Source organism: Vulpes lagopus, chromosome 1 (genome assembly GCF_018345385.1).
Source record: "Vulpes lagopus strain Blue_001 chromosome 1, ASM1834538v1, whole genome shotgun sequence".
Classification (NCBI taxonomy): domain Eukaryota; kingdom Metazoa; phylum Chordata; class Mammalia; order Carnivora; family Canidae; genus Vulpes; species Vulpes lagopus.
The window spans coordinates 64786572-64811599 of NC_054824.1; the positions used below are offsets into that span (position 1 = coordinate 64786572).

The window sequence follows — 25028 nt, forward strand, 5'->3', positions numbered from 1 at the left end:
TGTCAATATGGATGCAAATATTAAAGGGCAATATTTTTTTTTTAAATTTTTTTTATTTATTTATGATAGTCACAGAGAGAGAGAGAGGCAGAGACACAGGCGGAGGGAGAAGCAGGCTCCATGCACCAGGAGCCTGATGTGGGATTCGATCCCGGGTCTCCAGGATCGCGCCCTGGGCCAAAGGCAGGCGCCAAACCGCTGCGCCACCCAGGGATCCCAAAAGGGCAATATTTTTTAGCTCTCACTTTGGTTATTGGAAAAATTTTAAGGTTGTTTGGAACAATTGGGAATTTAATGAAACATAAAATATAGATGATGTTTCCAATGTGAACTCAGCATCTGTGCTGTAAGTATAAAATATGCAATGGAGTCCAAAGATTTAATGTAAAAAGCAAATGTAAAGTATCTTAATAATTTTATAAGTACTGATTACATATTGAAATTATAATATTTAAAACCTATTGGGTTAAAAATATGTAATTAAAATTAATTTCACCTGTTTCTTTTCACCTTTTTAATGCATTCTACTAGAAAACTTAAAATTATATATATGACTTGTATTATATTTTTATTGAACAGTGCTTGTCTAGAGTAAGGGGAAAACAAAGGTTAAGAGAATTGGGGATGGTTTTTAGGTTAGCCAACCAATAGGGTTGGCCTCACTCATACTGCCTGTATCCCCTGCACATGAAGAATCCTCTCACCTCACCTGTTAATTGGTACAGAATAGTGCTCAATACATCTTAATTATGATTTATTGTTATTCCTACTGCTATTAGGTTAGACCTTAAGATCTGGCTGGGCTTTAGGTAAATTCTAACTTCCAGCTGACCTCTTCCAAAAAGTTTTCTTTGATCACCCAGTTTAGCACTCTTACTCTGTGTGCATGCTCACGTTCATATAACAAAAATTTATTGTATATTGAAACAAACGGGAAAGAATGCAATAATAAAGTTAATAATTCTGCCAGGAGGAGTCATAAAAGATTTCCCGGAAGAGGTAGCACTTTAACTGAAATTAGAAGAGTGAGTTGGACCCTGCCACATAGGAATGGGTCTCCCAAAATGAGAAGGTAGTGTTGCAAAAGCACAAAAAGACATAGTGCCTTTGGATACTGGTGAAATTTTTCTATAGTTAGAGAAGGTTGCTTGGAATTGAGGCTAGTATTTGGACTTTCTGTAAGGGCAAAGTGAGGAACAAGCAGGATATTTCTCTAAGCAGGCAGATAATGTGAACATATTATATCCTTTCTCCTTGTAAAGGATTTATTCTAATTTTGTTTCTCTACCTTTCTCAAAGTATATGCTTATTTCATTAACCTACAGTCGTCTTTATTTTCTAATATAACCCTTAAACTATAGAAATGCCACTAATACTGATTTCACTGCATTCCACAAGATACTATATGAAAACATTAACATTGTTATAGATAGTGTCTACTTTCTTTTTCAGTTTTGCTTTGACTGACAAGTAAATTTGAGTTGTTCTATAAATGTTTAAACATATGGACTTTTTAAAGATGTCTTTTTGTTGTTAATTTCTAATTTTATTACACTATGTCAAGGAACATGGTTTCTATGACTAAATCTTTGTACTTGTTAATACTTGATTTGGGACCTAGTACTTGTTTGGTTTTGTCAATTTTCCATGTAGGCTTTAAAAGAATGTGTATTTTCTTTCCTATTTGTGGGTATAGGATTTTTATGTGTTCTTTAGATTAAGCTGGCCAACCATATTATTTAAAATTCTCAATATTTTAAATCATTTTTTCTAGTAGATCTTTCAATTATTGAGACAGTATATTTGGCTGAGTATAGAATTCTAGGTTGATATATTTTTCTCTCAATGTTTTAAAGATACTATCCTATCATCTTTTTGTTTTCATTATTATTGGGAAGTATGCTGTCAATCTATCATTCTTTAATAAACAATATGCCTTTTAAACCCCTGTCTACTTTTAAGATTCTCTTGTCTTTGGTGCTCTTGGTATCAATTTTATGCCTGGAGAATGAGTTTTGTTTTTATATTTCTTGTCCTGAATTTATTGTACTTCCCAAGTACCAGGATTTACATATTTGTTATTTTAGGAAAATACAAAGCCATTATCCTTTTAATTATTGAGTCTGCCCCATTCTCTGTATTCTCATCTTTGGAAACTCCTACTAGACCTATGTTGGACCTTATTATTCTATCTCTCACATCTCAACCTCTCATTCATATTTCCTATCTCTTTAGATGTCTGTGCTACATTTTGATTGATTTCTTTAACTCAGTCTTTTGCTTTTGCTTTTTGAAACTTTGTCTCAAAGAGTGCCGAAACCAGCATTGCCTTTGCATTTTCTAATTACCCGACACAATCCATTTTTTCAAAGCCAGCTTAAAGATTAGTTTCCTTTATTTGTAACACAGAAATTCTAATATATACTCACACAGCCAGCTAGTCATCATTTTCCATCAGAAGTGTGTACTGAATTCAACACTTCCTTTCCATCCCCACTGGTCTCCTTGTCAGATATGCAGCTCAGATAAGCAGACAGTATAGCAGCCAGTAAAGAAGACTCAGAATAAACAGTCAGAGACATAAAAGGAGAATAATAAGGGAACTGTGTCAAGATGCAAGAGAATGAAATTTTAATAGTAGGAAACATCCAGTTTAATATCCAGCTTAACTGAATATTAAATATTTAACTGAATATTAAACTGAATAATTCAGGAATATTGAATAAATATTGAACAATTAAGGAATATTGAATAAACTGAATATTAAACTGAACAGTTAAGGAATATTCAGTTTAATAGTTAAGGAATACTACAGAGATGACAAGAAGTATGAGAATTGAAAAATGAGTACTAGAATTACCAATGAAGAGATAATTGCTGAGTCTTATATTCTCCTTTACTTTTCATGGATTTCACTGAATTTTTATTAACTACAGTGATGAGCAGAAAGCATAGAAGATGGATATTCAAAAAACATAGAGTGATTGATTAATGGATTTTATTTGGGGATTTGGGAACATACAAATATAACCATTTAGTCACCATGGTTTCTATGTAAGGGGCGAGAGATAACACTCAAAAAACAAGAAAGGAACTTTTAAATTGAAAGTAATTTGGAAAGGATGTAAAATTTATGTCATTTTTTTTTACATTTTATAATAAACAATTTCCATTCATTTCCCAGCATGCCTTAGATTCTTTCTTCTTGGTGGGGTCATTCTAGGCTTGGGAGGGGGTAGTAGTAGTCAATGCCTATACAGGCTGGGTCAGTGAGGTGCAGTTCATTTTTTTTCTTGGGATGAGAACTTTTAAGATTTACTTTCTTAGCTAATTTCACGTTTGCACTATGATATTATTAACTGTAGATCCCATGCTTTACATTATATCCCCGTGACTTATTTTATAACTGGAAGTTAGTACCGCTTGAACTCCTTTATCCTTTCACCCACCTCCCAGTCTATCTCCCAACCACCAATCTGTTCTCTGTATCTGTGAATTTTGTTTTGTTTGTTCATTTGATTTGTTTTTTAGATTCCAGCTACAGGTGGAATCATATGGTATTTGTCTTTCTCTCACTTATTTCACTTAGTATAATACTCTCAAAGTCCATCCACATTGCAAATAACAAGATTTTATTTTTTTTTAACTGGGTAGTATTTATACATAGATTAACCTTTAGATTGTTTCCATATTTGGCCTACTGTAAATAATGCTGCAGCAAACAATAAGGATGCATATAACTTTTCAAATTAGAGTTTTCTTTTTTTTTTTCAGATAAATACTCAAAAGTGGCCCAGTTTCATTCTATTGCATATGGCTTCCCAGCACCATTCGTTAAAGGGACTGCCCTTTTCCCCATTGTATATTCTTGCCTCCTGTGTCATAAATTTATTGACCGTACATATGTGGATTTGTTTCTAGTTTCTCTATTCTGTTCTGTTGATTTTTTAAAAGATTTTATTTATTTATTTACTTGAGAGAGAGCACAAACAGGGGAAGGGGCAGAGGGAAAGGGAGAAGCAGATTCCCCACTGAGCAGGGAGCCTGATGCGGGGCTCAAACCCAGGACCTGGGATCATGACCTGAGTTGAAGGCAGATGATGCTTAAACATCTGCGCCACCCAGGCACACCTTGATCTATGTGTTTTTATACCAATTCCATACTGTTAATTCCAAAGCTTGTAGTACAGTTTGAAATCAGGGACCATGATGTCTTCACCTGTGCTCTTTCTCAGGATTTCTTTGGTTATTCAGGATCTTTTCTGGTTCCATATAAATTTTAGAGTTGTTTTTTCTATATCTGTGAAAAATACCTTTGGAATTTTGATAAGGATAACACTGAATTTTAGATTACTTTGGGTAATATGGACATTTTAACAATATTAATTCTCCCAGCCCATGAGCACAGAATATCTTTCCATTCATTTGTGTCTTCTTTAACTTCTTTCTTCAATGCCTTTTAATTTTCAGTGTACAGGTCTTTCATCTCCTTGGTTAAATTTATTCTAGGTATTTTATTTATTCTTGATGCAATTTTAGAGGGGATTGTTTTTTTTTTAATTTCTCTTTTTTATAGTCATTGTTAGTGTATAAAAACACAATGAGTTTTTTATATTGATTTTGTTCTCTACAATTTTACTGAATTTGTTCTAACAATTTTTGGTGAACTCCTTAGGGTTTTCTAAATATAAAATCATGTATTTCATAAATAGTGGCAGTTTTACTTCTTTCTTTCCAATTGGGATGCTTTTTATTCTTTTTTCCTGCCTAATTGCTCTGGCTAAGATTTCCAATACTATGTTGAATAAAAGTGGTAAGAGCAGATGTCCTTGTCTTGTCCCTGATCTTAAGGGAAAAGCTTTTAGCTTTTCACTTATGAGTCTGATGTTAGCTGTGAGCTTGCCATATATGGCCTGTATTATGCTGAGGTATGTTCCACCTATATCCATTTTATTGAGAGTTTTTATCATAGTAAGTCAGACAATTTAACTCAGAGCCAAGTTCCCCCTTATAGCTTGTAGTATCTTCTACAGTGGTGCAGGTGAATGGGCAGCTATTTAAAGGGATTAATTAGAAATTTCAAACCACTCTTCAAAAAAAACACACACTTGGACCACACAGCATTCCAGTTCACTCTCAGTCCATTTCTCCTTATTGTTGTTTTAGGATAGTGTTAACCATATCCAAGGCATCAGAGAAGAAAAATTGTCTTTTCAGATAAGTTACTATTCTTACAACTGACAAAGAAGTAATGACCATATCAAATTTTTCCTCAACCAAAGTCCATTAATGTAGCAGGTGTCCTCAGGAGAGGGCTCTATGACAGAGGGCCTTGGAATTCTCCTTCCACCACAGACTCATCACTAGATCATGTTTATTTACTATGATTGCTCTATCAGTCCATCTGTCTAAGTAACTAACTTTGGGCAACTCAGAAGCATCTCTCATCACTGACTCTTTAACAAAATTGTGAGTTAAATCAATCCAAAGAAAGATATTTCTTCCTTGACCTCAATTCCAGTAGGTCCAAGTGAGTTGGAAAGCAGGCAGGGAAGAATGTCCTGGAATCATAGCATTATAGGAATCGTATGCTGTTGGCTGCAAAAGTTGGTTTTGCATCTGTTCTGAAATGAATTTTCCTGATCGTTTGCTTTCTGTGCCATTTTTGCTATTTATTTTGTTGCTTGGCTTACACTGGGCCTGAGCTTGACTTTGGTCCATACGTCTGGAAAGCATAGTGCAGCTCATTCTCCTTCCACACATCCTGCTCTTTTAATAAAACTGTTCCTTTTTTTTAATACAGAATGGCTGATCACAGAATTTGGTAACAGGGCAAAAACTGATAATTTGCTTAAAATGAGTCACTTTTGTGCCAGACTGGGAGCCCCATGACTCATAATTACAAGTTCAAAGCCTGGCTGTTTAGTAAGAAGAGGAAACCCAGCCAGAGGGGCTTTCAGCCTGCTCACTCTTTGCATTCTTTTTATCCAGAGAGCAAATTACTGCCCAAGGCAACCCAAAGCTCATTAGTGAACCCAGTGAAGACAGGCAACTTCTTGGGCTTGGACAGAGAGGAGTCTTTCTTTCTATCCAGCCATGTGAACCACAAACAGTTAACCGACTCCTAGAGCATCTGCCAGTGAGCATTTTCTACCACAGATGAATGCCAGTCTGAGAAGCTTTTAAGCAAATTAAATTTAGATCCTCTTCATCATCTAACTACTTCATCTACTTAACTTTTAGCACCCTCTCCTTCTTCCTGTTCCTGATATTGTAGCAGATGGCAGCAGTCAGGGCCCCATGGCCTTGGCATTGTTTTCCCACAATCCAGTTCTGCTTCTGGCTTAAAGAAAAGACAGGATTAAAAAAAAAAAACTAAACACTGGGGAAAGAAGTCAGACAAAGCTATTACTGCAAGTACTGAGTGAAGAGCTGCTCATGTGCTGCTACCACGTGAAGAGAGATGACAGAGAGAGTAGAAGATAGACACAAGTAGGAGCTAGGAGCCCAGCAGTAGATGGAACAGATCTCTGGCTGCACCTTGGCTACCTCAAGACCAAGGAACCCTGGACATCACTGAATTTGGGAAAAGGAAGAATGATACTGGTTGTCGTGTTCAATGTGTGTGTCCTACGCCATACAGATATGCGCTACCCAAACAGAGTGTGCCTGATGTCCAGTCTGGAAGACCCTACAAAGAGCCTCTGCTGAGATCAGAAAGACATGATGGAGGGGAGTGAGCCAAAGGAGAGGGGTGGAAAATGAAGGTGAAGGGATCTTCATATGAGGGAGAAACTCCTCTGGGAGGACCAAGAGGAAATAAGGAGGTGTGATTTCAGCTGTTTTCCAAATCAAGTTAATCGTTTTAAATGAAGGGAGCATTTATGTCTGATGCTAAAATAGATGCCTTTGATAACTTTGTTTATGATCAGCCATAAACTAGGGTGTTGGAACTCCTTCCTTGGAGTTTTTTGTCAACAGCAGCATACATTAATTTTCTTATATCCAACAGAATAGTTTTATTACTATAGATCTGAGAACTCAAAAGTATACCTAAATGCAGGTGCATAAGCAAATACAACACCTAGTTCTGGGATTTGGAGAGAGAGAATTTATTTAAATCCCACTGAGCTACCTCTTTACTATCCCAGATCCTTTTCTACTGAATTCATCTATAAGATGAAGGAGTGAAACGTGCATTTACTGAGGTCCTACTGTGACTAAGACACAGTATTGTGTTCTTTCCATATTTCAATCCCTTTTAATTCTCAAAATGACCCTATGAGGCCAATATTACTAGCCCTATTTTCTAGTTTAGTAAATGGAAGATACCACCTATTTGTAAGCTTTTGGATGAAAAGAAGCTTATCTGATTGACAGATCACAAGCCACACTGCACTGCTATGTGGTGACCAGTCATCTTTGACCTTCCCTTTTCAGCTTCCCCAGTGTCAATAAGCTCTTCCCAAAAGATTGGAGTCTTTCTTTTACTTAGTCTGCATTACCAACCACTTACTCTACGCCAGGCACAGTATGTGTCCATGCCACATCTTCCAGAACCTTCTTTCAATTAAGTTTGCATCAACTGGAATGTCCTGCACACATTTCACAGTTTGATCATTCTCTTTTCACAGACATGTGTTTGCTCCCTAATCTAGTCTTTCTGGGATGCAAGAACCTAAATATCCCATCCCCATGGCCACCCCCAATCCTCCTGCCTCCACCACACATATGCATGCGCACACACACTCACCCACACACATGTACACATAGAGGCATAATTATTTCCACTTCACAAAAGAAAACTAAGGAATACAAGAATTAAGTAACTTGTTCAAGATCATACCCTAGTAGGGTACATTTTTATAACTGTTATTTCTTCCAGGCACCGCTGAGAACTGCTGTCAGGGAATAAACTGGCTTCCTAGAAAGCAACAACTTTAATTCAGAAACTCCCTCTAGGAGTCTAGCCTATAGAAATAATCCAAAATGCTTTTGTGTAAATACCACTTCCTTGGAGAGACCTTCCTCTAACCCCCTAAGGAAAAGTCTCATGCATCATTCAGATCTCTCCATCCCCTTACTTTGCATTACCTCTCTTCACAGAGCTAATTGATAGTGTGTATTTAATCTGTTTCTCTTGTCTGTCACCCTCAGTAGACTGTCAGCACTCCAAGGAAATAAGCCTTTGTTGACCAGCTCCAAGAACAATAACTAGAATATAGTGGGCACTCAGAAAATATTTATGTTAATTAACTAATTAAGTACTTAAATGTGGAATAACATTTACACACCAAGATGCTCACTGCAGCATTATTTACATAGCATATATATATGCATATATATATGATGTAAAATTCTAACTCTGGAGAATAGACTATAATTAGGAAACATTACATAGCCACAAAGAGTAATATTTATTAAAAAATTTGATGATTCAGGAAAAAAGATTATGAGCTAATGTTAAGTGAAATAAGCAAGCTACAAAATTATGTGTACCTTATCTTAACTCTATAATAAAGCATAGAAAAAACTGGAAGGAAGGTAGAGGAATTGGGAGTTTTTTTTTTTTTCCTGCTTCCTTATTTCCCGTTTTTTTGCAAGGGACAAGCTATACTTTGATAATTAGGAAAAGTAAATAATACATTATAGATGTTCTTCCCTATTAGGCAAAACTATGGGGTTTAAATCTTTAGGACTTGCTTTCTGCATGAATTGTATTCTTCTAAGAATTCCTATAAGATCATACATCTGTGAAAGAAAAATTCCTCAGAAGCCTTCCTGAATGGCTTATTATAAATGGTTCATAATGGCAAATTACCTCTCTTGTGTAGTAAGAGAGGTACTCTTGTTGAGAATGTACAAATGCTAGGCACAGATATTAACTGGCTAACCCTGTGGTGTTCTGAAATAATGTTAGATATCTTCAAAGACTGTCATTTCTCTGTCTTGGAAATGGAAGCTCTTTCCAGGAAAAGGAAGGAGAGCTGTTCTCACAAGCCCACTCATCATTTAGGTGTGGAGTTTAGTTTGGCTCCCTTTAAAAATAATTATTTATAGGTTTATTATGCCTAAAACAGAAACAAAACAAACAACCACAAAAGTGAAAACCAAAGGAGAGAGAGATAGAGGAGTGAGCTGGTGAGGTTAATCGGGGAGTGGGTGAGCAGGAAGCCATGGTAGTTTACCCAGGCTAGGTTTTTGAGAAAGAGAGGCACTTGAAAAATTCTGACTGTGGATGTGGAGAGAGAGCTCAAACTCAGGCACCAAGGTTCTCCTAGGAGAGCAGTATGGTTTTGAGCAGGAGGGCAGGAAGCAAGGGTGCAAATCTGATATATATTAGGGACAGCTATTTCCAATGCAACTGTTGACCTACCTCCCTCCCTTCCTTTATTTCTCTCTTCCTTCCTATTTTCTACTCTTCCTTCCTTCTTTCCTTCCTTCCATGGCTTCTCTTTCTTGCTCTCCTCTCTTTCTTGCCTAAGTGATTTTTTTAAGAGCATAATCTCTTCCTTCCTTCCTAGCATTGGAAAAGGAGCAATAACCAAGACAGATACACCTTTGTGGAGTTTTCGTTCTGTACAATACATATATACATGTAGTTTCTTATGATGACAAGTGCTAGGAAGGATATAAAATGAAATAATAGTATAAACAGTTGGAGTGGATTGGAGACCAGAGAAGGTAGTATGTGAGCTTGAAACTGAATAACGAATTGATATCGTAAAGATTCATGGAAAGAATATTCCAGATGGAAGGAACAAACGGCAAGTGTAAAAGCCCAGAGGTAGGAATATGGCTGACATATTTGAGGAACTGAAAGAAGGCCGGTGAGCTGAGAAGACATGAACAAAGGATATGTGGGAGGAGCCTGAGGAGGGAGAGATATAGGCAGACATCATGATGCAAGGTCTGCCAGACTGAGGAGTTTGGAGTTTGTTCAAGAGCCATGGGAAGCTACTGAAGAGTTTGAGGCAGAGGAGTGACATGATTATGTTCTTAAAAAAAATCTCTCAGGTTGCTATGTAGAGAATATGCTCTGGGAGGGCAAGATGGATGCTGGCAAAGCAGAAGACATTTCAGGTGAGAAATGATGGTGACTTAAGTTGGGATAAACAAGGAAACAGAGAGAAACCAAGAGGTCTAAGGCATGCTTTTAAAAGATGTCAAAAAAAAAAAAAAGATTTCAGACAGAATCTGCTGGTGGAGCTGTTGTGGAATCTGAAGAATCATGGATGAGCTCTAGGATTTTTTGCTTGAGCAAGTGGTACCATTTATTGATATGGAAACAATTAGGGGAAACATCGTGGGGCAGATTTTAGAACAGAGCATGAAATTAAGAGTTCGGTTTGGAACATGTTAACTTTGAGATTCCAATTAGACATAAGTAGAGATTTCAAGTGGGCTGTTAAATGTCCCAATCTCACCCTCAATGGAGAGGTTGGAGCTAAAGATATAAATTTTAGAGCCATTGGTATATAATACATTTCAAAGCCACAAGACTAAATGAAATCACCTGTTGAAAGAGAAGAGTGCCCAGACTGAGCCCTACTGCACTCCAACGTCTGGAGGTTGGAAGAAGCCAGGGAGGTGGGAGAAAAATCAGGAGGGAATGATGTCACAGAAGGCCAAGGAAGGAAGTGCTTTAGGCAAAAAAGAGGAGTCAACTATGTCTAACAGTGGTGTGTATTGGTCAGGCTATGCTAGGTTATGCTCTGGTAATAAATTAGCACTAATTCTCAGTAGTTTATCATAATAGCATCTATTTCTCATTCACACTGTATGAACACTGCGGGTCAGAGGGGTGAAGGTTCTATTCCACAATCACCAGGCAACCAGGCTGATGTATCTGGGATGACACTACACCAATCACCAGAGTGAGAGAAGAGAGAGCATGGAAAATTGCACAGCAGGTCTTCAGTGCTTCAGCCAAGGGGTAATACATAGCATAGCCACTCACAACCCACTGGCCAACACCAGTAACATGCACCTCCTCACCTGCAGGGGACCTAGGAACTGGGTGTTGGCATGTGGAATAGTTGCTGACTTTACTGCCCTACCATTGTCTGAGAGCTCAACTAAAATGAGAAAGGAAAATTGACCACTGGTTTTAGCTATGCTTAGATCACTGAGAATGTCAAAAGAATACTTGCAACAGAGTGAAGGGAATGAAACTCCATTGGACTAGATTGAGGAGAGAATGGAATGTAAGGGAACAGAAACAGTGAATATAGACAACCCTGATGAGGCTTTTTTTTTTTTTTTTGTATGGAAAGGGACCAGAGAAATAAGAAGATAACTGGAAGGCTAATGGGTGGGTGGGTGGGTGGGTGTGGGGAGATATTGTTAAACAGTATTTTTTTTCCTTCCTTTGGATATCTAAATGTCCCTGAATCTCTTACTATGTCATCCCTCTATAAATAGATGAATTTGTCTCCTTTTTTGTTAATAAAATCAAGACCAGTGGACATTGAATGCTTTAATCTTCCATTTTGTACCTACAAATTCAGATATTTCTACATCTCAGTATAACCACTTCAACTTGAATTTTAAAATATTATTTTATGTGATGGAAATAATCCAAAGAAGAGGGGGAAGTTGCTCAGGCAAGAGAGAAGGGATAAGAGAAGAAGCCCAGAGGAGTTTAGGAACCACAGCCCAGGTAGAGGGAGTTGGCCTTTGATAAAATGGTGGATGCTTGATCCACTGTCACCAGAAGGAAAGCCTGGATTGCAGTGAGTCCACCAGTCAGGGCTGATGAGGAAGCCCCTGTCCTGTTGCCTTTATCTCCCCAATGAGATGAGGCTATTACTGTGGAATGAGCCTGGTTGGGTGGTCAGAAAGCAGGGAACACAGAAGCAGTGGAGCTCACCTGACAGTTAAACCACTCTCTCTTCCTCCATTGCTAACTCATAACTAGCAACTACCTTCAGAATTCTCCTACTGAAGTAGTTCTTGTGCTCTAAACAGTTTGACGTGGGTAGGTTTTTAAATGACTCATTATTACAATAATAACTCATTTTTGCACTTTCACTTTTTATAGTGTATTCCATATTTATTCATTCTGTCAGACTTTCAAATAAATGATTCATAGCTGCCATATTCAGTTTTATTACTGTAAAATGTATACATAGAAAACTGCCTTAGAGATGCACGCACAGTTTAACCAATAATGCTTTTAAGAAAAACAAGTTAACTAGAGATACCTCATCCTTGTTCATTCATTCCGTTGACAAACCTTGTTTGGAGTATCTACAATGTTCCAGGCACTGAGCTTGGAGCTGGAGCTGGAGCTACAAATTCTAAGGCAAAATCACATGACTTTTGGAACTCATGGCCTGAGGGCGGGGGAGGGGGGGAAGGTGCGCAGATGTAGTAGTCATGCAAAGGTATCCAGCAGTTCCAAAATGGAGAGATGCACAAAATGCCACCATGTCTTATTAACACTTCACAGTAATATTAAGAGACGAGAGTTTTTATTAGCTTCAGTTGATAGATAAGGAGCTTAAGACTTAAGCAATTTAAATGGCAGACCCTAGGTCATATAGCTAGTAAGTGAAACCAGCCCTCAAAACCATGTCCTCCTACTTTGAATTCTATTGCCTTTCTCCAACCACTACATAAGAGTAGTAGAAGAGCAGCCCAGAGTTACACTCTAAAGCAGATATTTTTCCATCTGAGGGAGGGAGAATAGGCTGACAAGCCTATGGAAAAAGCTAGTGTGCCTCTGCCTGAAAATGCCCTGGGGATGTGGAGGACTCATTAAGGGTGTGGTGTCTGGACCTGGAGGTCACTGGACCCCAAGTCCCCCCACAGTCAAAGGAAACCCTGAGGTCCTTCTAGTCCATCTCTGTGCCAGTCCCTGAACATAGTGGGCGCCTCCCTACCCCTATGACCTTGCCTCTGTGTTCTCTATGAAGGGAGTGACACTGGCCTCCATTGCTCCAGCTCCTGCTCCTCAATTTCTCTAAACCCTGCCTTGGAAAGCCCTCTGCAGATTGCATACCGCGCCCCTTCTTTCACTTTCTAGCAATCACCTACACCACTGGCACCATACTACCACCAAAGCATTGTCTATGAGTGTTCGCCTGCTTGATAACGTGAGGTTTGACCTTCTCATAGCCCCAGTGCTTTCTATCACAAGGTCAAGGATAATATTTCTTTGATTTATGTGTAACACTATGCATAGAAGAGGGTTGTCAATAGAGCAGATACTCAGAACTTGTTGACAAATGATCTACTTCACCGGTTGACTCACTGCCTCAGTGAATAAACAAATTTTACATTTAAACAATGAAATTCTATGTGTACAATTCCATTGTACACATATTACTCAGCCATTAGAAACGACAAATACCCACCATTTGCTTCAACATGGATGGAACTGGAGGGTATTATGCTGAGTGAAGTAAGTCAATCGGAGAAGGACAAACAGTGTATGTTCTCATTCATTTGGGGAATATAAATAATAGTGAAAGGGAATATAAGGGAAGGGAGAAGAAATGTGTGGGAAATATCAGAAAGGGAGACAGAACATAAAGACTCCTAACTCTGGGAAACAAACTAGGGGTGGTGGAAGGGGAGGAGGGCGGGGGGTGGGGGTGAGTGGGTGACGGGCACTGAGGGGGACACTTGACGGGATGAGCACTGGGTGTTATTCTGTATGTTGGTAAATTGAACACCAATAAAAAATTAATTTATCTTAAAAAATACATAAAATTAAAAAATGAAATAAAAATAAAAATAAAATAAACAATGAAATTCTTTCCAGAGAAAAAGCAGTCGGATACAGAGGGGTCAAGGGGAAAATGATGGCCCCTTGGAGCTTTTTCACCTCTTTCTCATGGCTATTGCTCATGTGGGGATGGGAAATTCTTTTCTGCCAAAATCCACACTCGTGGAACCTAGACCCTACCCCTCTTCTCGTGGTATCTCTCTGCTTTGGTCCAACACCACCATTTTAAGTGCATAAACTCTTAGAATGTGGAGACTCTTCAGAACTCAAGCTCCATGTAGATTAGGGAAAGATAATTACTTAACTGGACCTGACCTAGTTGGTTAACCAATAAATTCCTCATGGCGGAGAGTCAAGGCTCCGTTACAACCCTCCCATTCCCTCTGATCCTTACCCAGGCCCTGGCACTCCAGGTCAAGCAGCTCCTCCTGGCCATCAGGTACCTGCCCCAGCTTGCCATTCATGAACATCTCCAGCTCTTCTGAGCTGCCATGTGCATTCATGGTTTTCAGTACACATCCCAACTCACAACCCAACTGCCTTTTTCTCTTGACCTCTTGGTCCCATAGGTCTGACCTCAGTGGTTTGCTGGTATTAATGAGATCGTTTCTACCTGGCAAATGATTTTCCCTTAGCAACACAGTATGCAGAAGTTTTCTGGAGTGAGACAAACCTGGGATCAAGTTATGGCTTTGCCATTTTACTGTTGTCTTGGGGTCACTTTTAACCTCTTTCAACCTCAATTACCTTACCTATAGAACAGGCCCAATACTACCTAGTTGACAGGGTCACTGTGAGAATTAAATGAGACAGCATATGTAATCCCTCTAGTACATGTGAAGTTCTCAATAAGCATTAGCTCCTCCCCCACCAGTGCCAATAAACTTGTTGTAAAGATTAGTTGAGTTAATATGTGTGAATTCATATTTGTGAAGCATGAAACAGTGCCTATCACATAGAAGACACAAAAATCCTTTTCCCCTTCCTTTTCTTGCCCCCAAAGAATGAATACAAGTATACCCAAACTCCATATAGCCTTTTGCTTACCTCCAAGCCAGAGAAACAGAATTTTAATTAAATCTACATGCATTTCAGGGAAGGGGCTACTGGGCTAGAATGTATTTTTTTAATTCCCTCATAAGTATGTATCAAAATAAATTTGAGGCTACAGTGAAATTCTTTCCCAATTCTGCTACAGATAAAAAAAAAAAACCTGCCTCATTTTTCAGACAGTAGGGCATGTGAACAATGCTCTAGCCACTGCCCCCAAAGCACAGGCTGACAGGAGAACAGAACTCATCAGAGTGGAAGCCAGTCAACAGAACCCTGTTAACCATGGCCTTTGGAAATGGTCAGGACATTTCAAACTCAGGGAAAAAACTCAGGGAATCCTGTGTTTGTAGCCTCTTCTATTCAGTGGCCCTCTCGGTCAACTGTCCTTTAATCCATAAAGAGCTAGAGCACGCATGTCCTTCCACCCAGATTTCCAAGGTTGGTCCAAATATTGGGCATGGGACCGACTGGACACCCAGGCTGCCACATCTCGGGACTACAATGGATAGAAAGGACTCCTTAGATCCAGTTTCGCCTGGCAGCAGGAGCCTCAGCATGCTGTCATATTTCATGGAAATGTGCTAGCCTCCAGATTCCTGAGTTAACTCCAAAACACAGAAATGCCAACATGACCCAGGCTGTTCTCCAAGCTCCATGCCTGTGTCTGTCCACAGATTTTTTCTAAGCAACCCACATGGGTACTTTGTCCTGAATAAGAACACTAACAAAATAAAAACCCCAGAGAGGCCAGGTCAGGAAAATGAAGGTCTTTAGCAGATGATCTTCAGGACCACATTTTCAAGGCTTTATGTTACTGCTGGACATGGGCCATTGCCCTCAAGCAGCTGCCATTCTTCCAGGGGCTCCATGTCCATCCATGCAGTTGGCACACTGGGCCTTTCAGCACCACTAAGGCCAACATCCAGGATACAGCTGCAGCAGGAGGGTGAATCAGACATGGTTACCAGGACGAAAGAGAAACACAACCGGCCTTGAACACTGCCCCTTAATTCCACCCAGCCCACATGGTCTGTGCTGCTGGGCCGGGGAGGCTTGCTGGTGGGATGTGTGATCTCTGGCACCAGGAGTCAGGAACCCATTTGATTTATTTAGATGTGGTGCCACTACTGGGTGGGTCTCCTAAGGTTTCCGTGGCTTTCCACTTCAGATTTTCCCTTTTCTCCACTCCCTTGGCCCCTGCCAAGCCTACCATGCTTCAGCCTGGTCCAAGCCAGCCCTAAGAATCTACAAATTAAAGGTTCTCCTTTGATGGCTTTCATGTGGCAGTTTAGGAAACTCCAAGGCCAGTCCTAATCTGAGGACTTTAGCCCAGGTGGTATCTTCTGGTTTGAACATAGGCCTTTAACCCCAAGGCTTTGGGCACCGACTCATTCCAGAAGTGTCACTCAAAAGCAGGAAGTAGGTTGGGCAAGTGTCCTTGGTCACCCCAAAAGGTCTACTCTTGGTCTTCACATCTGCAGTCACTTTGGCCGTGGCTAAGTGGTTTTGTCTCCCCTTCGTCCTCAGATTCCATACCCTGTTGTACCCGCCCAGCAACCCCTTAAATTGTAGCTGAGCCACTCCTGGCCCTTAAAGGAAACAGAGCCATGGCACATGGCGCTGCTTCCTATGGCGACCTCCAGCACCCTGGTGGTGGAGAAACATAGACAGAGGGCTTCTTGGCATCTGCTCCCAGCCAGCCACTCTCAGTGATTTGGGCACTTGAGGGCTTGATGCTGCTCCCTGGGGAAAATCACCTGCATCTTAGTTCCTAAGGTGGTAGAACTAGACAGTTATTTTTCCCCCGGAAGCATAGGAATCGTGAAAGTAACAGCAATTGTCATTTGATTGGGTAGGAATCTGGGAGCTGTCTGTTAAAGGAGGTGAGTGACAGGCTGCCTGACAATGTCTTTGGTGAGTGTGAGGAAGGAAAGTGGGAATGCAGGGGCTATATGCATGCCATCCCGGTCTTCCATGTAACTTCTGGAAACCTCCTCCATCCTAAATGACACCATCCTCCCCGCAGTGAGGGGAGGAAGGTAAAGCATCTCAAATGTCCTTCCTAATCTTTCCGAGAGATGGGCCATTTCTCTTTATAAGATCTTTTAGCACTTCCTCATCTCATGAATGTATTCAGTCCAGTACCAGTGGACCCTTTGCTTTCCATGCTAGATGCGGTTGACCTGTCCTCCACCCCAGGGTTTCTGACTATAACCATCATTTCCTTTGATGGCCCTGGGGACATCCTTGTTCCAAGCACCATTCCCAAGAGGGCTGGACCACAGACCTTTCTTTCATTTCCCTCCTGATCTTTATGTTTCTTGCTGCCTTGGTAGATTATCCCTTCCTCTCATCTAAATTCTTCCTTTCTCTCCCTCCCACTGATACATTCATCCTAACTTCCCTACATACCAAAGGATGGAAATCTTTTCTCATTATATGAGAATATTTTTGTATATTTCACCTAAGTCAGCATTTACTGAGAAATTTCAATGCATATAGAACCTTATATCTGATATCATACAAAACCACACTCTATCCCTGCCTGTTGCTTCTCATTACTATCTGCACTTCCACGTTTTACAAATTGTAGGGATTCATCATATCACTGTATCAAAACCACTCCCTCACCTTTGGTTTCAAAGGTTCTGCTACAAAGCCACAAATCATGTAATCACCTCCCACATCCAGCTTCCTCTCTGTCTCAGCCTTGAACATCCCCCACCCAGCACTGAGCCTTCTCTTGCATTTAGTCCCAGCTGGAGTGATCCATGCCCTCTTCCTCATTAGCGTCCACTCCACCATTCACTTTTCCTCACTTTCCCTGTAGGTCTTCTTTTCTCCCCTTCCTTCGTTAGTCAGGGGGAACTGAGGCACCACATGAATAGATGTGTTTCCCAAGGAAAAGATATTTTTGGCTCTGACTGAGAAATCATTTTTCAGCATTGAATAACACAACTCTCCATCATTTTACATTTGTCCATTTTTAAGCAATAGCTTAAGCAGCAGTAGGTTGTTTGGAGCAGCCAGGAAAATGAGCTCTGGCCCTCGTGCTCCAGACTAAAGGAAATCAGACAGCAGGCCCAAAGGCAGGAGCATAAACTCTCCACTTCCGATGTTTTTCCTTTCCATTTGGTTTCCATGGGACCCTGTGTTGGGGGGCGGGGAGGGCTTCCAAAAGGACTGATGGATGTTTTTCGGCAAAATAAGGAGCCCAGATTTCAGGATGGCAAAAAAGAGAGCATTAAGAATGAGGACCAGCGCCTAAAAATTTTGTATGCCTAACATTTTCAGAAGCCCCACTCCAGGGCTGATTCTGTGAGTGCCTTGTTGTCCGTCATTTCTGCCTAAATGCTGTTCAGAAAAAGTATCAATATCCAGAAGAAAGGCTGTCCCTTTAGGATTTGGAAGTGTTTTCCATCTAACTCACCACCTGAAACTGTGATGTTGTGTTTTGGGGACCCAGACAGAGAAAACTCCTCTTCTTTAGGGTTTTTTGTTTATTTGTCTTTTGGCTTTTGCTTTGTTTTGTTTGAAATTTTATTTGCTCTCCTCCAGGTTTTAAACAGTCCAGTGTCTCAGCAGACCAGCAGGCTTCTCTGAGTCATCCATATTTTCTGGGATTCGACACGGGGACCTGGGATTGAAATTCACTAAAAGGAAATGACCGAGAGCTAGAATTGGTCATGGCAAGGGGGAATTCCTAAGGTCCTCAGCTTTGATGAGCAGCTGAGTCTGACAGACTAAACAAAGTTGGGGAAAAGGCACAATTTGTCTTTGCCATCACACCTTCATTTTCAAGCTCAGATTTTCCCCATTTTGGCACTAGCCTGAGACACCATCTTATGTCTCTTCTTTGCAGGACCTGTTAGCTAATTGTCAACAAATCGTGGAGTTTGTCTTTGCTAGCTCTAGGATAGTGATGCCTTCCAGAGCATTTGCATTTTTATAAAAGCTTCTTGGAGTTGGAATCTCTAAGGGCGGGCTGTGAAGCATAGTGACATGTGGTGGGAGAAGATGGTGTTGAATTTCTTGTGTGTATGTGTGAATTTCTAAAATCACACTACACAGGGTATGCACCCACTCAGTGTGGTGGTGGAGGGAGGAAGAGCAGTGAATGCACTTCCCTCATCATGTCACAATATGCTACACTCAAAGGAAGAGCATCAAGCATGTGAAGCATTCATTTATTCGTTCAAAAGAATTTGAGTTCCTACTATGTACCAGGGACCATCCAGGTACTAGAAAGACTGCAGCAAACAAAACTAACAAACACTACCGCCCATGGAGTACACAAATTCTAGAAATAATCATAGAGATAGTAAGTCAAAATTCATGGTTCTGTTTTTTCTGTGCTACTGAAAAGAAAATTCAAAGTTTTGGACAAGATAGACGGTAATAAGAGTATAATCTCACAGGCAGATCTACTCCTACCAGGTCATTTTCAGGCCCACCAACTACCTCCTCTCTCAGGCAGACTTTCCCTGGAAAGAGTGATCTGAGAGCAGAGCTGACTTTTCTAGAAGCCAGACCATTCTTACCCCTTTGTAAAATTTCTTTGACTGAGCCTCTGTTCCTTTATCTGTAAAATGATACTTGACCAGGGATCATGGAGAAGTTTAACTGACCTAATAGGTAAGGAAACACTTGATACGGTGATTAGCATAAAGTATGTAAGAAATTCATTTTATTCTCTCCAAAGGCCATTCCTACTGGGCGGCAGAACCATGCATATTAATCAAGTTGCCCTTTTAATCCATACTCCTCCTCCGCCCCCTCCATCTGGGATCCTCTTCCACTTCTCCACCTGCCATGTGCTGCTCATCCCTCAGAATCCTTCCCAGTCTCCCCTGACAGAGCTGACCGTCCTCCTCTCTGTTTCCCAGAACTGGACACAGGCCTGCCTTACAGCAAACAGCAGCTTTCATTGTGATTGTTCACAGTTTTTCCTCCTTCACTAGACTTTCAATTCTTTAAGGGCAAGGATCAAAGCTTTCATCTTCTTGTTCAAGTTTATATCTCTGTCACATGCCAACCACAGTGCCTAAAATAAATCAATATTGGTGGAGTGAATAAATAAATAGATGATTATCTCATTAGCTTGTGCTCCAACTGCTCTTACCCCTTCTAATGTGGACATTGTGTGCTCAGAGGCCAGGGCTTGCCAGATGAGAAAGCTGTTTTCTAAATCCTGAGAGGGGAAGACAGCTCTTCAGTAGGCTTCCCTCTCTTCCTTCAGACAATGGGCATCATCAAGCAACCGCCCTTTGGCCTCCCTGAGCAGACATGTCTGATGCTAGCTGCCAGAATTATAGCCCTCACATGAATGTCCACTCACCTGAGCTCACCACCATCAGAGAACTCCAATGCCAAATACTCTCTCCATCGTCACTGGAGGAAAGCTGATACCTGCCATACTCCTGACAATAAGCCATAGCACTGCAAGACCCCAGGCATCTCCTAAATCACCAGAAGTATTAAGTGCTTCCAGTGTAACTTTCTCATAATGCATACTCCACTGAATTTTAAGTCATTGAAAATTGGTGACTCCTATACACTGTGATACGGTGCTGGCCCCAAATAACTTTTAGCAAGACTTTCAGGATTCTCTGGAAAACAATAGTGAATTACCTTCCTGGATTTCCCTCCTCTGTGTGCTCCATGTTCTTTCTGTTCCAACTACTCAGGCCCCTCTACATCTTGGGGAAAACACAGTGGGGTTTTCAGTTGGTCATAAATTCTTCTGGGACCTACTGCTGTAACAGTGCCATGGGCCCTGAGAAACTGCAGCGCAGCCATTCCGTTCCACCCAGCTGTCAATTCGGACTGTCAGCTCTAAAAGAAAGCCGAGCCTGGGAGAGAAAAGGCCATGAACCCGTCTCCCTCACTGAAGCCTTTTGAACACCCGCCCCCTGCTGCTGCTGCCTTCTCATCACTTCCTCTGTGGGAGGCAATTTGGGGGATCCCCCAGGCAGGCTCCCATGTGGTCTCCATGGAGCTCTCCTCGTCCCCAACTCTATTCCAGAGAGATTCACTCCCTCTACCCTCTGTTGCTATTTAATTGGCAGTGAAAAGCGCACATTGTCAGAATTGGGCACAGACCAGGAGTGGGGGAGAGGTATGGCATGAGTCCCTTGGCTCCTGGTGGGCTCTGCTGGATAAAAAGTGTCCCCTGGTTAATGTCTCTCATGCAGCAGAGCTCATCTTTCTGAGTCTCACACAAACCCATTCCCAAGCCAACCCAGTTCTAGAGTGTGCAGGACAGATGTGGAGACAAAACTGAGATGTGCCCATTTGCTTCTGATTGGAAATGGGTGGGGTGTCTTGTGTGCCTCACCATTCAGACATTCTTCATGGTACTATTTTTATCAACAGTAATCATTAAATTGGTGTCAGATGGGCTGGTCCAGTTCCTCACCCCGAGGCCTGGTGATGAGACTCAGCGGGTTTTTTCCAGGCAAGAGGAGATGTGGTATGTGGCCCACATGAATGCATCTCCAGAACCTGAAGCCTCACAGCAAACCCCTCTCACCCTGGATCATGTTCAGGTGGCAATTAGAGCAGGTTCATTGTCAATCCTGGTTCATTCCTGACCTGATTTATTTAACAGACATATGGTGAGCACCTTCTAAATGCCAGACAAGACACTAGGTATTCACAAAAATGTAATCTCTACCTCCTGGAAATGTACCTGTCACCAGCAAGGATTGTCATGTGAAGTAACAGTGTCTACTGGGCTGTGTGTGTTACAGATGCATTGATAGGAACATAGTGGAGGGAGGATTCATGCTGCCTGGGCCCCAGGGAAATTTTGAGGGATTGGTAACACTCAGCCAAGACTTCAAAGATAAGTAGAATTAACTGGATGAAAACATGGGGGAAAGGAATCAATGCTTTTAAAAGAGGCATTAAAAAAAAAAAACTCCATAAATTCATCCAAAATCCAGCTGTGAATTCAACTCTCACCTAGGCACAAGCCTAGGTGAGAGAGAGTCCCAGGCACAGGCCTGCATTGACCCTCGCTCTGGGAGGCTGGATGGAAGAGGGATGCACTACAGGAATGCTCCTTGCTCACTCCAATATCCCTGGCTGTCCTGACTCTGGCTTTCAGAATTTGGCCTTCGAACAGGGCCCAGCAGTGAGGGTTGCCACCTAGTGACCATAGCAACACGAGGTGTTGAGGTTAGACGTGAACTAGGAGCCTCCAACACAACCTGCTCATGGGTCTTGTGATGGAGAACCTAACTTCTGAGTAAGAACTGAGGCCCCTCCTTAAGACACAGGAAACAAGGATGAGACATTATATGGAGACTAAGGGTAGAATTTTCTAGATTCTATATCTTCCAGTGTGGATTGTATTTCTTTCAACTAAATGCCTGGAAATTCAGCATGAAATTTAACAGAAAACCCTCTGCCTGTGTCTCTGCCTCTCTCTCTCTCTCTCTGTGACTATCATAAATAAATAAAAATTTAAAAAAAATAACATTAAAAAAAAAAAAGGGATCCCTGGGTGGTGCAGCGGTTTAGCGCCTGCCTTTGGCCCAGGGCGCGATCCTGGAGACCCAGGATCGAATCCCACGTCGGGCTCCCGGTGCATGGAGCCTGCTTCTCCCTCTGCCTCTGTCTCTGCCTCTCTCTCTCTCTCTGTGACTATCATAAATAAATAAAAATTAAAAAAAAAAAACATTAAAAAAAAAAAGAAAGAAATTTAACAGAAAACCAAAATGGGGCATAACAGGAAAACGGGGAGAAATGCAGCACTAAATGATGGCAGAAAGTGCATTTGCAGATGTTCTCGGCAAATCCAGGGCCTGGTGCTCTGGTTTTCATTTCCTCTGACCAGACATTCCAAACTCCACCCCCCACAAGTCACATGCATCCACCGGCACAGCCCCATAGGGTGCAGGGTGTCACTGGACTGGCCTCCGTGGTGGGTCGGTGGCCAGCTGGAAGACTCCAGGGCCACCTGTCTGGTCAGGAGACTCTCCGCTGTGAGCCTCTTAGAACCAGGGCTGGCTCTGCAGTCCCACTAAAGTGACAGTGAAATTAATGGGATCCTGATGCTGCGACTGAGGCCATTTCCCCATGTCTCCAAACAGGGATGAGAGAAGAAATGTCATTAGGACGACAAGAGGCTTTTGAAATCTTCAAGAGGGACCACGCTGACAGCGTCACCATCGAAGACAACAAACAGATCTTGAAGCAGAGGTAAGGCTGGCTCAGAGTGTCACTGGTCCTCCGAGGCTTAGCCCGGCCAGCCGCAAGGAAACGTGCTACTCCATTCTCCTTAATCTGCCTGACCCAACTTCTAGAAGGCATGACGCATACTGAGTTTCACAGTGAACTATGTCCAGCCTGGTAGGACTTTCCTCCATAGAAACCTCCTCAGCCCTGTGCTGTGGGGTAAGCAACATCATGGCGGGGTCTGTTCTGACAACACTGACTTTGTATACAGTTGTCACTTCTTACTTACACTAATTCCCATCTGCCTGTGACTGTCGATATCACACTGTTCCAAAGGCAAGGGAAAATAAGTCTATAGACCAAATTATTGTCTCAGAACTCTAGACCTTCCAGCTGCGGCTGCCCTGCACTTCCTACTCAGAGGTAGTAGACGTTGCACACCTCTCCTGACGCAGAGGCCTCTGGTGTGTTCTCCAGCGGAGACTGAGTGGGCAGCAGCGCCTGCTGACATACTGTCAGGCCAGCCTTGAACCCTTTAGAAAAAGACCTAGAGGTGTATAATTTGTTTCAGCTCATCTGTGATGTAGATGCATAGCCTCAAACTGTGGCAAACAGAAAGACTGCGGGGTGCCTGGGTCTAGGGTTCAGAAGAGAGAGTTGTGGACTATGAACTGTTATGTTCAGTCACATGTGATTCTGGATCTTGGCACACAAACAAACACTTGTGAATTTTCAAAACCAATTCGTTGAATTAGAACGAGAGCCAGTTTTGAGAGTCGTATGCTTATAAATGCTTCAAGGGAGCCCAAGAGGTGGCCAAGCTCAGGAGAACATGTGGAGATGCAAGAGTCTAGAGGGTAGAAGCAGGGGGGAAGCTCTAAGGGGCAGGGAGGGAGAGGAGGCCATCAGGGAGCCTGAGAAGAAGCAGAGAGAAGAGCGGGGGAGAGCCAGGAGAACATGTTGTCCTGCAAGCCAAGAAGGGAGGCAGCTCCAAGCAGCGTGTTGCGGGTGGTGTTGGACCCTAGAAAGAAAGAAGTGGGGAATAGCTGGACGGAGCCCCCTGAGCCAGCGGGCGACTGGGGACCACAGGTCGGAGGGCTGGGAGTGACGGAGAACATGAGAAAGAGCTGAGCAAGCAGAGCACATGCAAACATGTGTTCAGAAAGTTTGTGACAGACAACAAACATTTGAAGGAGGAAGAAGGGAGGCCTAACAAGAAGGGAAGTTTGTTGAGAGAGAATTGGCCAACATTATAGGCTGCAGAACCAAGCCTATGAAGAGAGAGGCAGGCAGACTGACAGCCCAGGGGTGGAGCTGACCCAGCAAGGCCTCAGACAGAAGGTCTGGCAGGGAGGGCATCAAAGATCCCGGTGAGGTGAGCCTGGAGAGAAAAATGGGGCGAGATGAGGCTGCAAATGATGCTCTTCGAAGTGAAGGGAGACAAGTAAAGATGGCCTCTGTTGTCCCTGTGGAAGTTGAAGTGGAATAAGAGTCGTGAAGGTGGCAGCAGAGGTTTCATACAGATGTCACAGGGAACAGGAAAGAGGGTAGAGCTGGAAAAAGAAAAGGAAAGGCAAGCAGCACTGAGGGCCAAGACTGACTGTTACCCACCAGCATTCTCGCTTTGGTGGCGTGTGAGTGGGGGTCTCAGATCACTTTAGGGATCCAGCGATGGTGGGAGGGGTGTCACCAGGAGCAATCGTCTGGAGAGCCACGCTGCACCCCCTGTAGTCCAAAGACGTCACGTGGCCCATCCAGCCCGTGGTTCCTCCTCTGGGTGTGTCTCCTAAGAAGCTCTCATGTGGGCTCAGAAGGGGACATACGTGAGGATGTGCACGGCAGCTCAGGTTGTGGCTGAGGAGACTGGAAGCCTGGGTGTCCATCACTGGGGAAGCAGAGAGGTAAAATCTCGGGGAAGCTGCCCGTGACGTCAAGAGCAATGGATGAATGCACACATGCCAACACAGGTAGCACTAAGAACATAGAATTCACGGAGACTCTAAAGAGATACACACAAAACAAACAAAAACAGCCAAACATAAGGATAGACCGTCAC

General features: G+C 42.1%; 1 protein-coding gene across 3 annotated transcripts in view; it reads left to right on the forward strand.

The window, feature by feature from the left end:
* Positions 1 to 25028, forward strand: part of KIF6 (kinesin family member 6) — a 377491-nt gene that overhangs the window by 253597 nt on the left and 98866 nt on the right. For all 3 annotated transcript variants that reach the window (XM_041753408.1, XM_041753258.1, XM_041753340.1), the window contains exon 14: positions 22888 to 22996. In XM_041753408.1, the coding sequence (XP_041609342.1) occupies positions 22888 to 22996 (109 nt within the window). The remainder of the gene's footprint in view (positions 1 to 22887; positions 22997 to 25028) is intronic.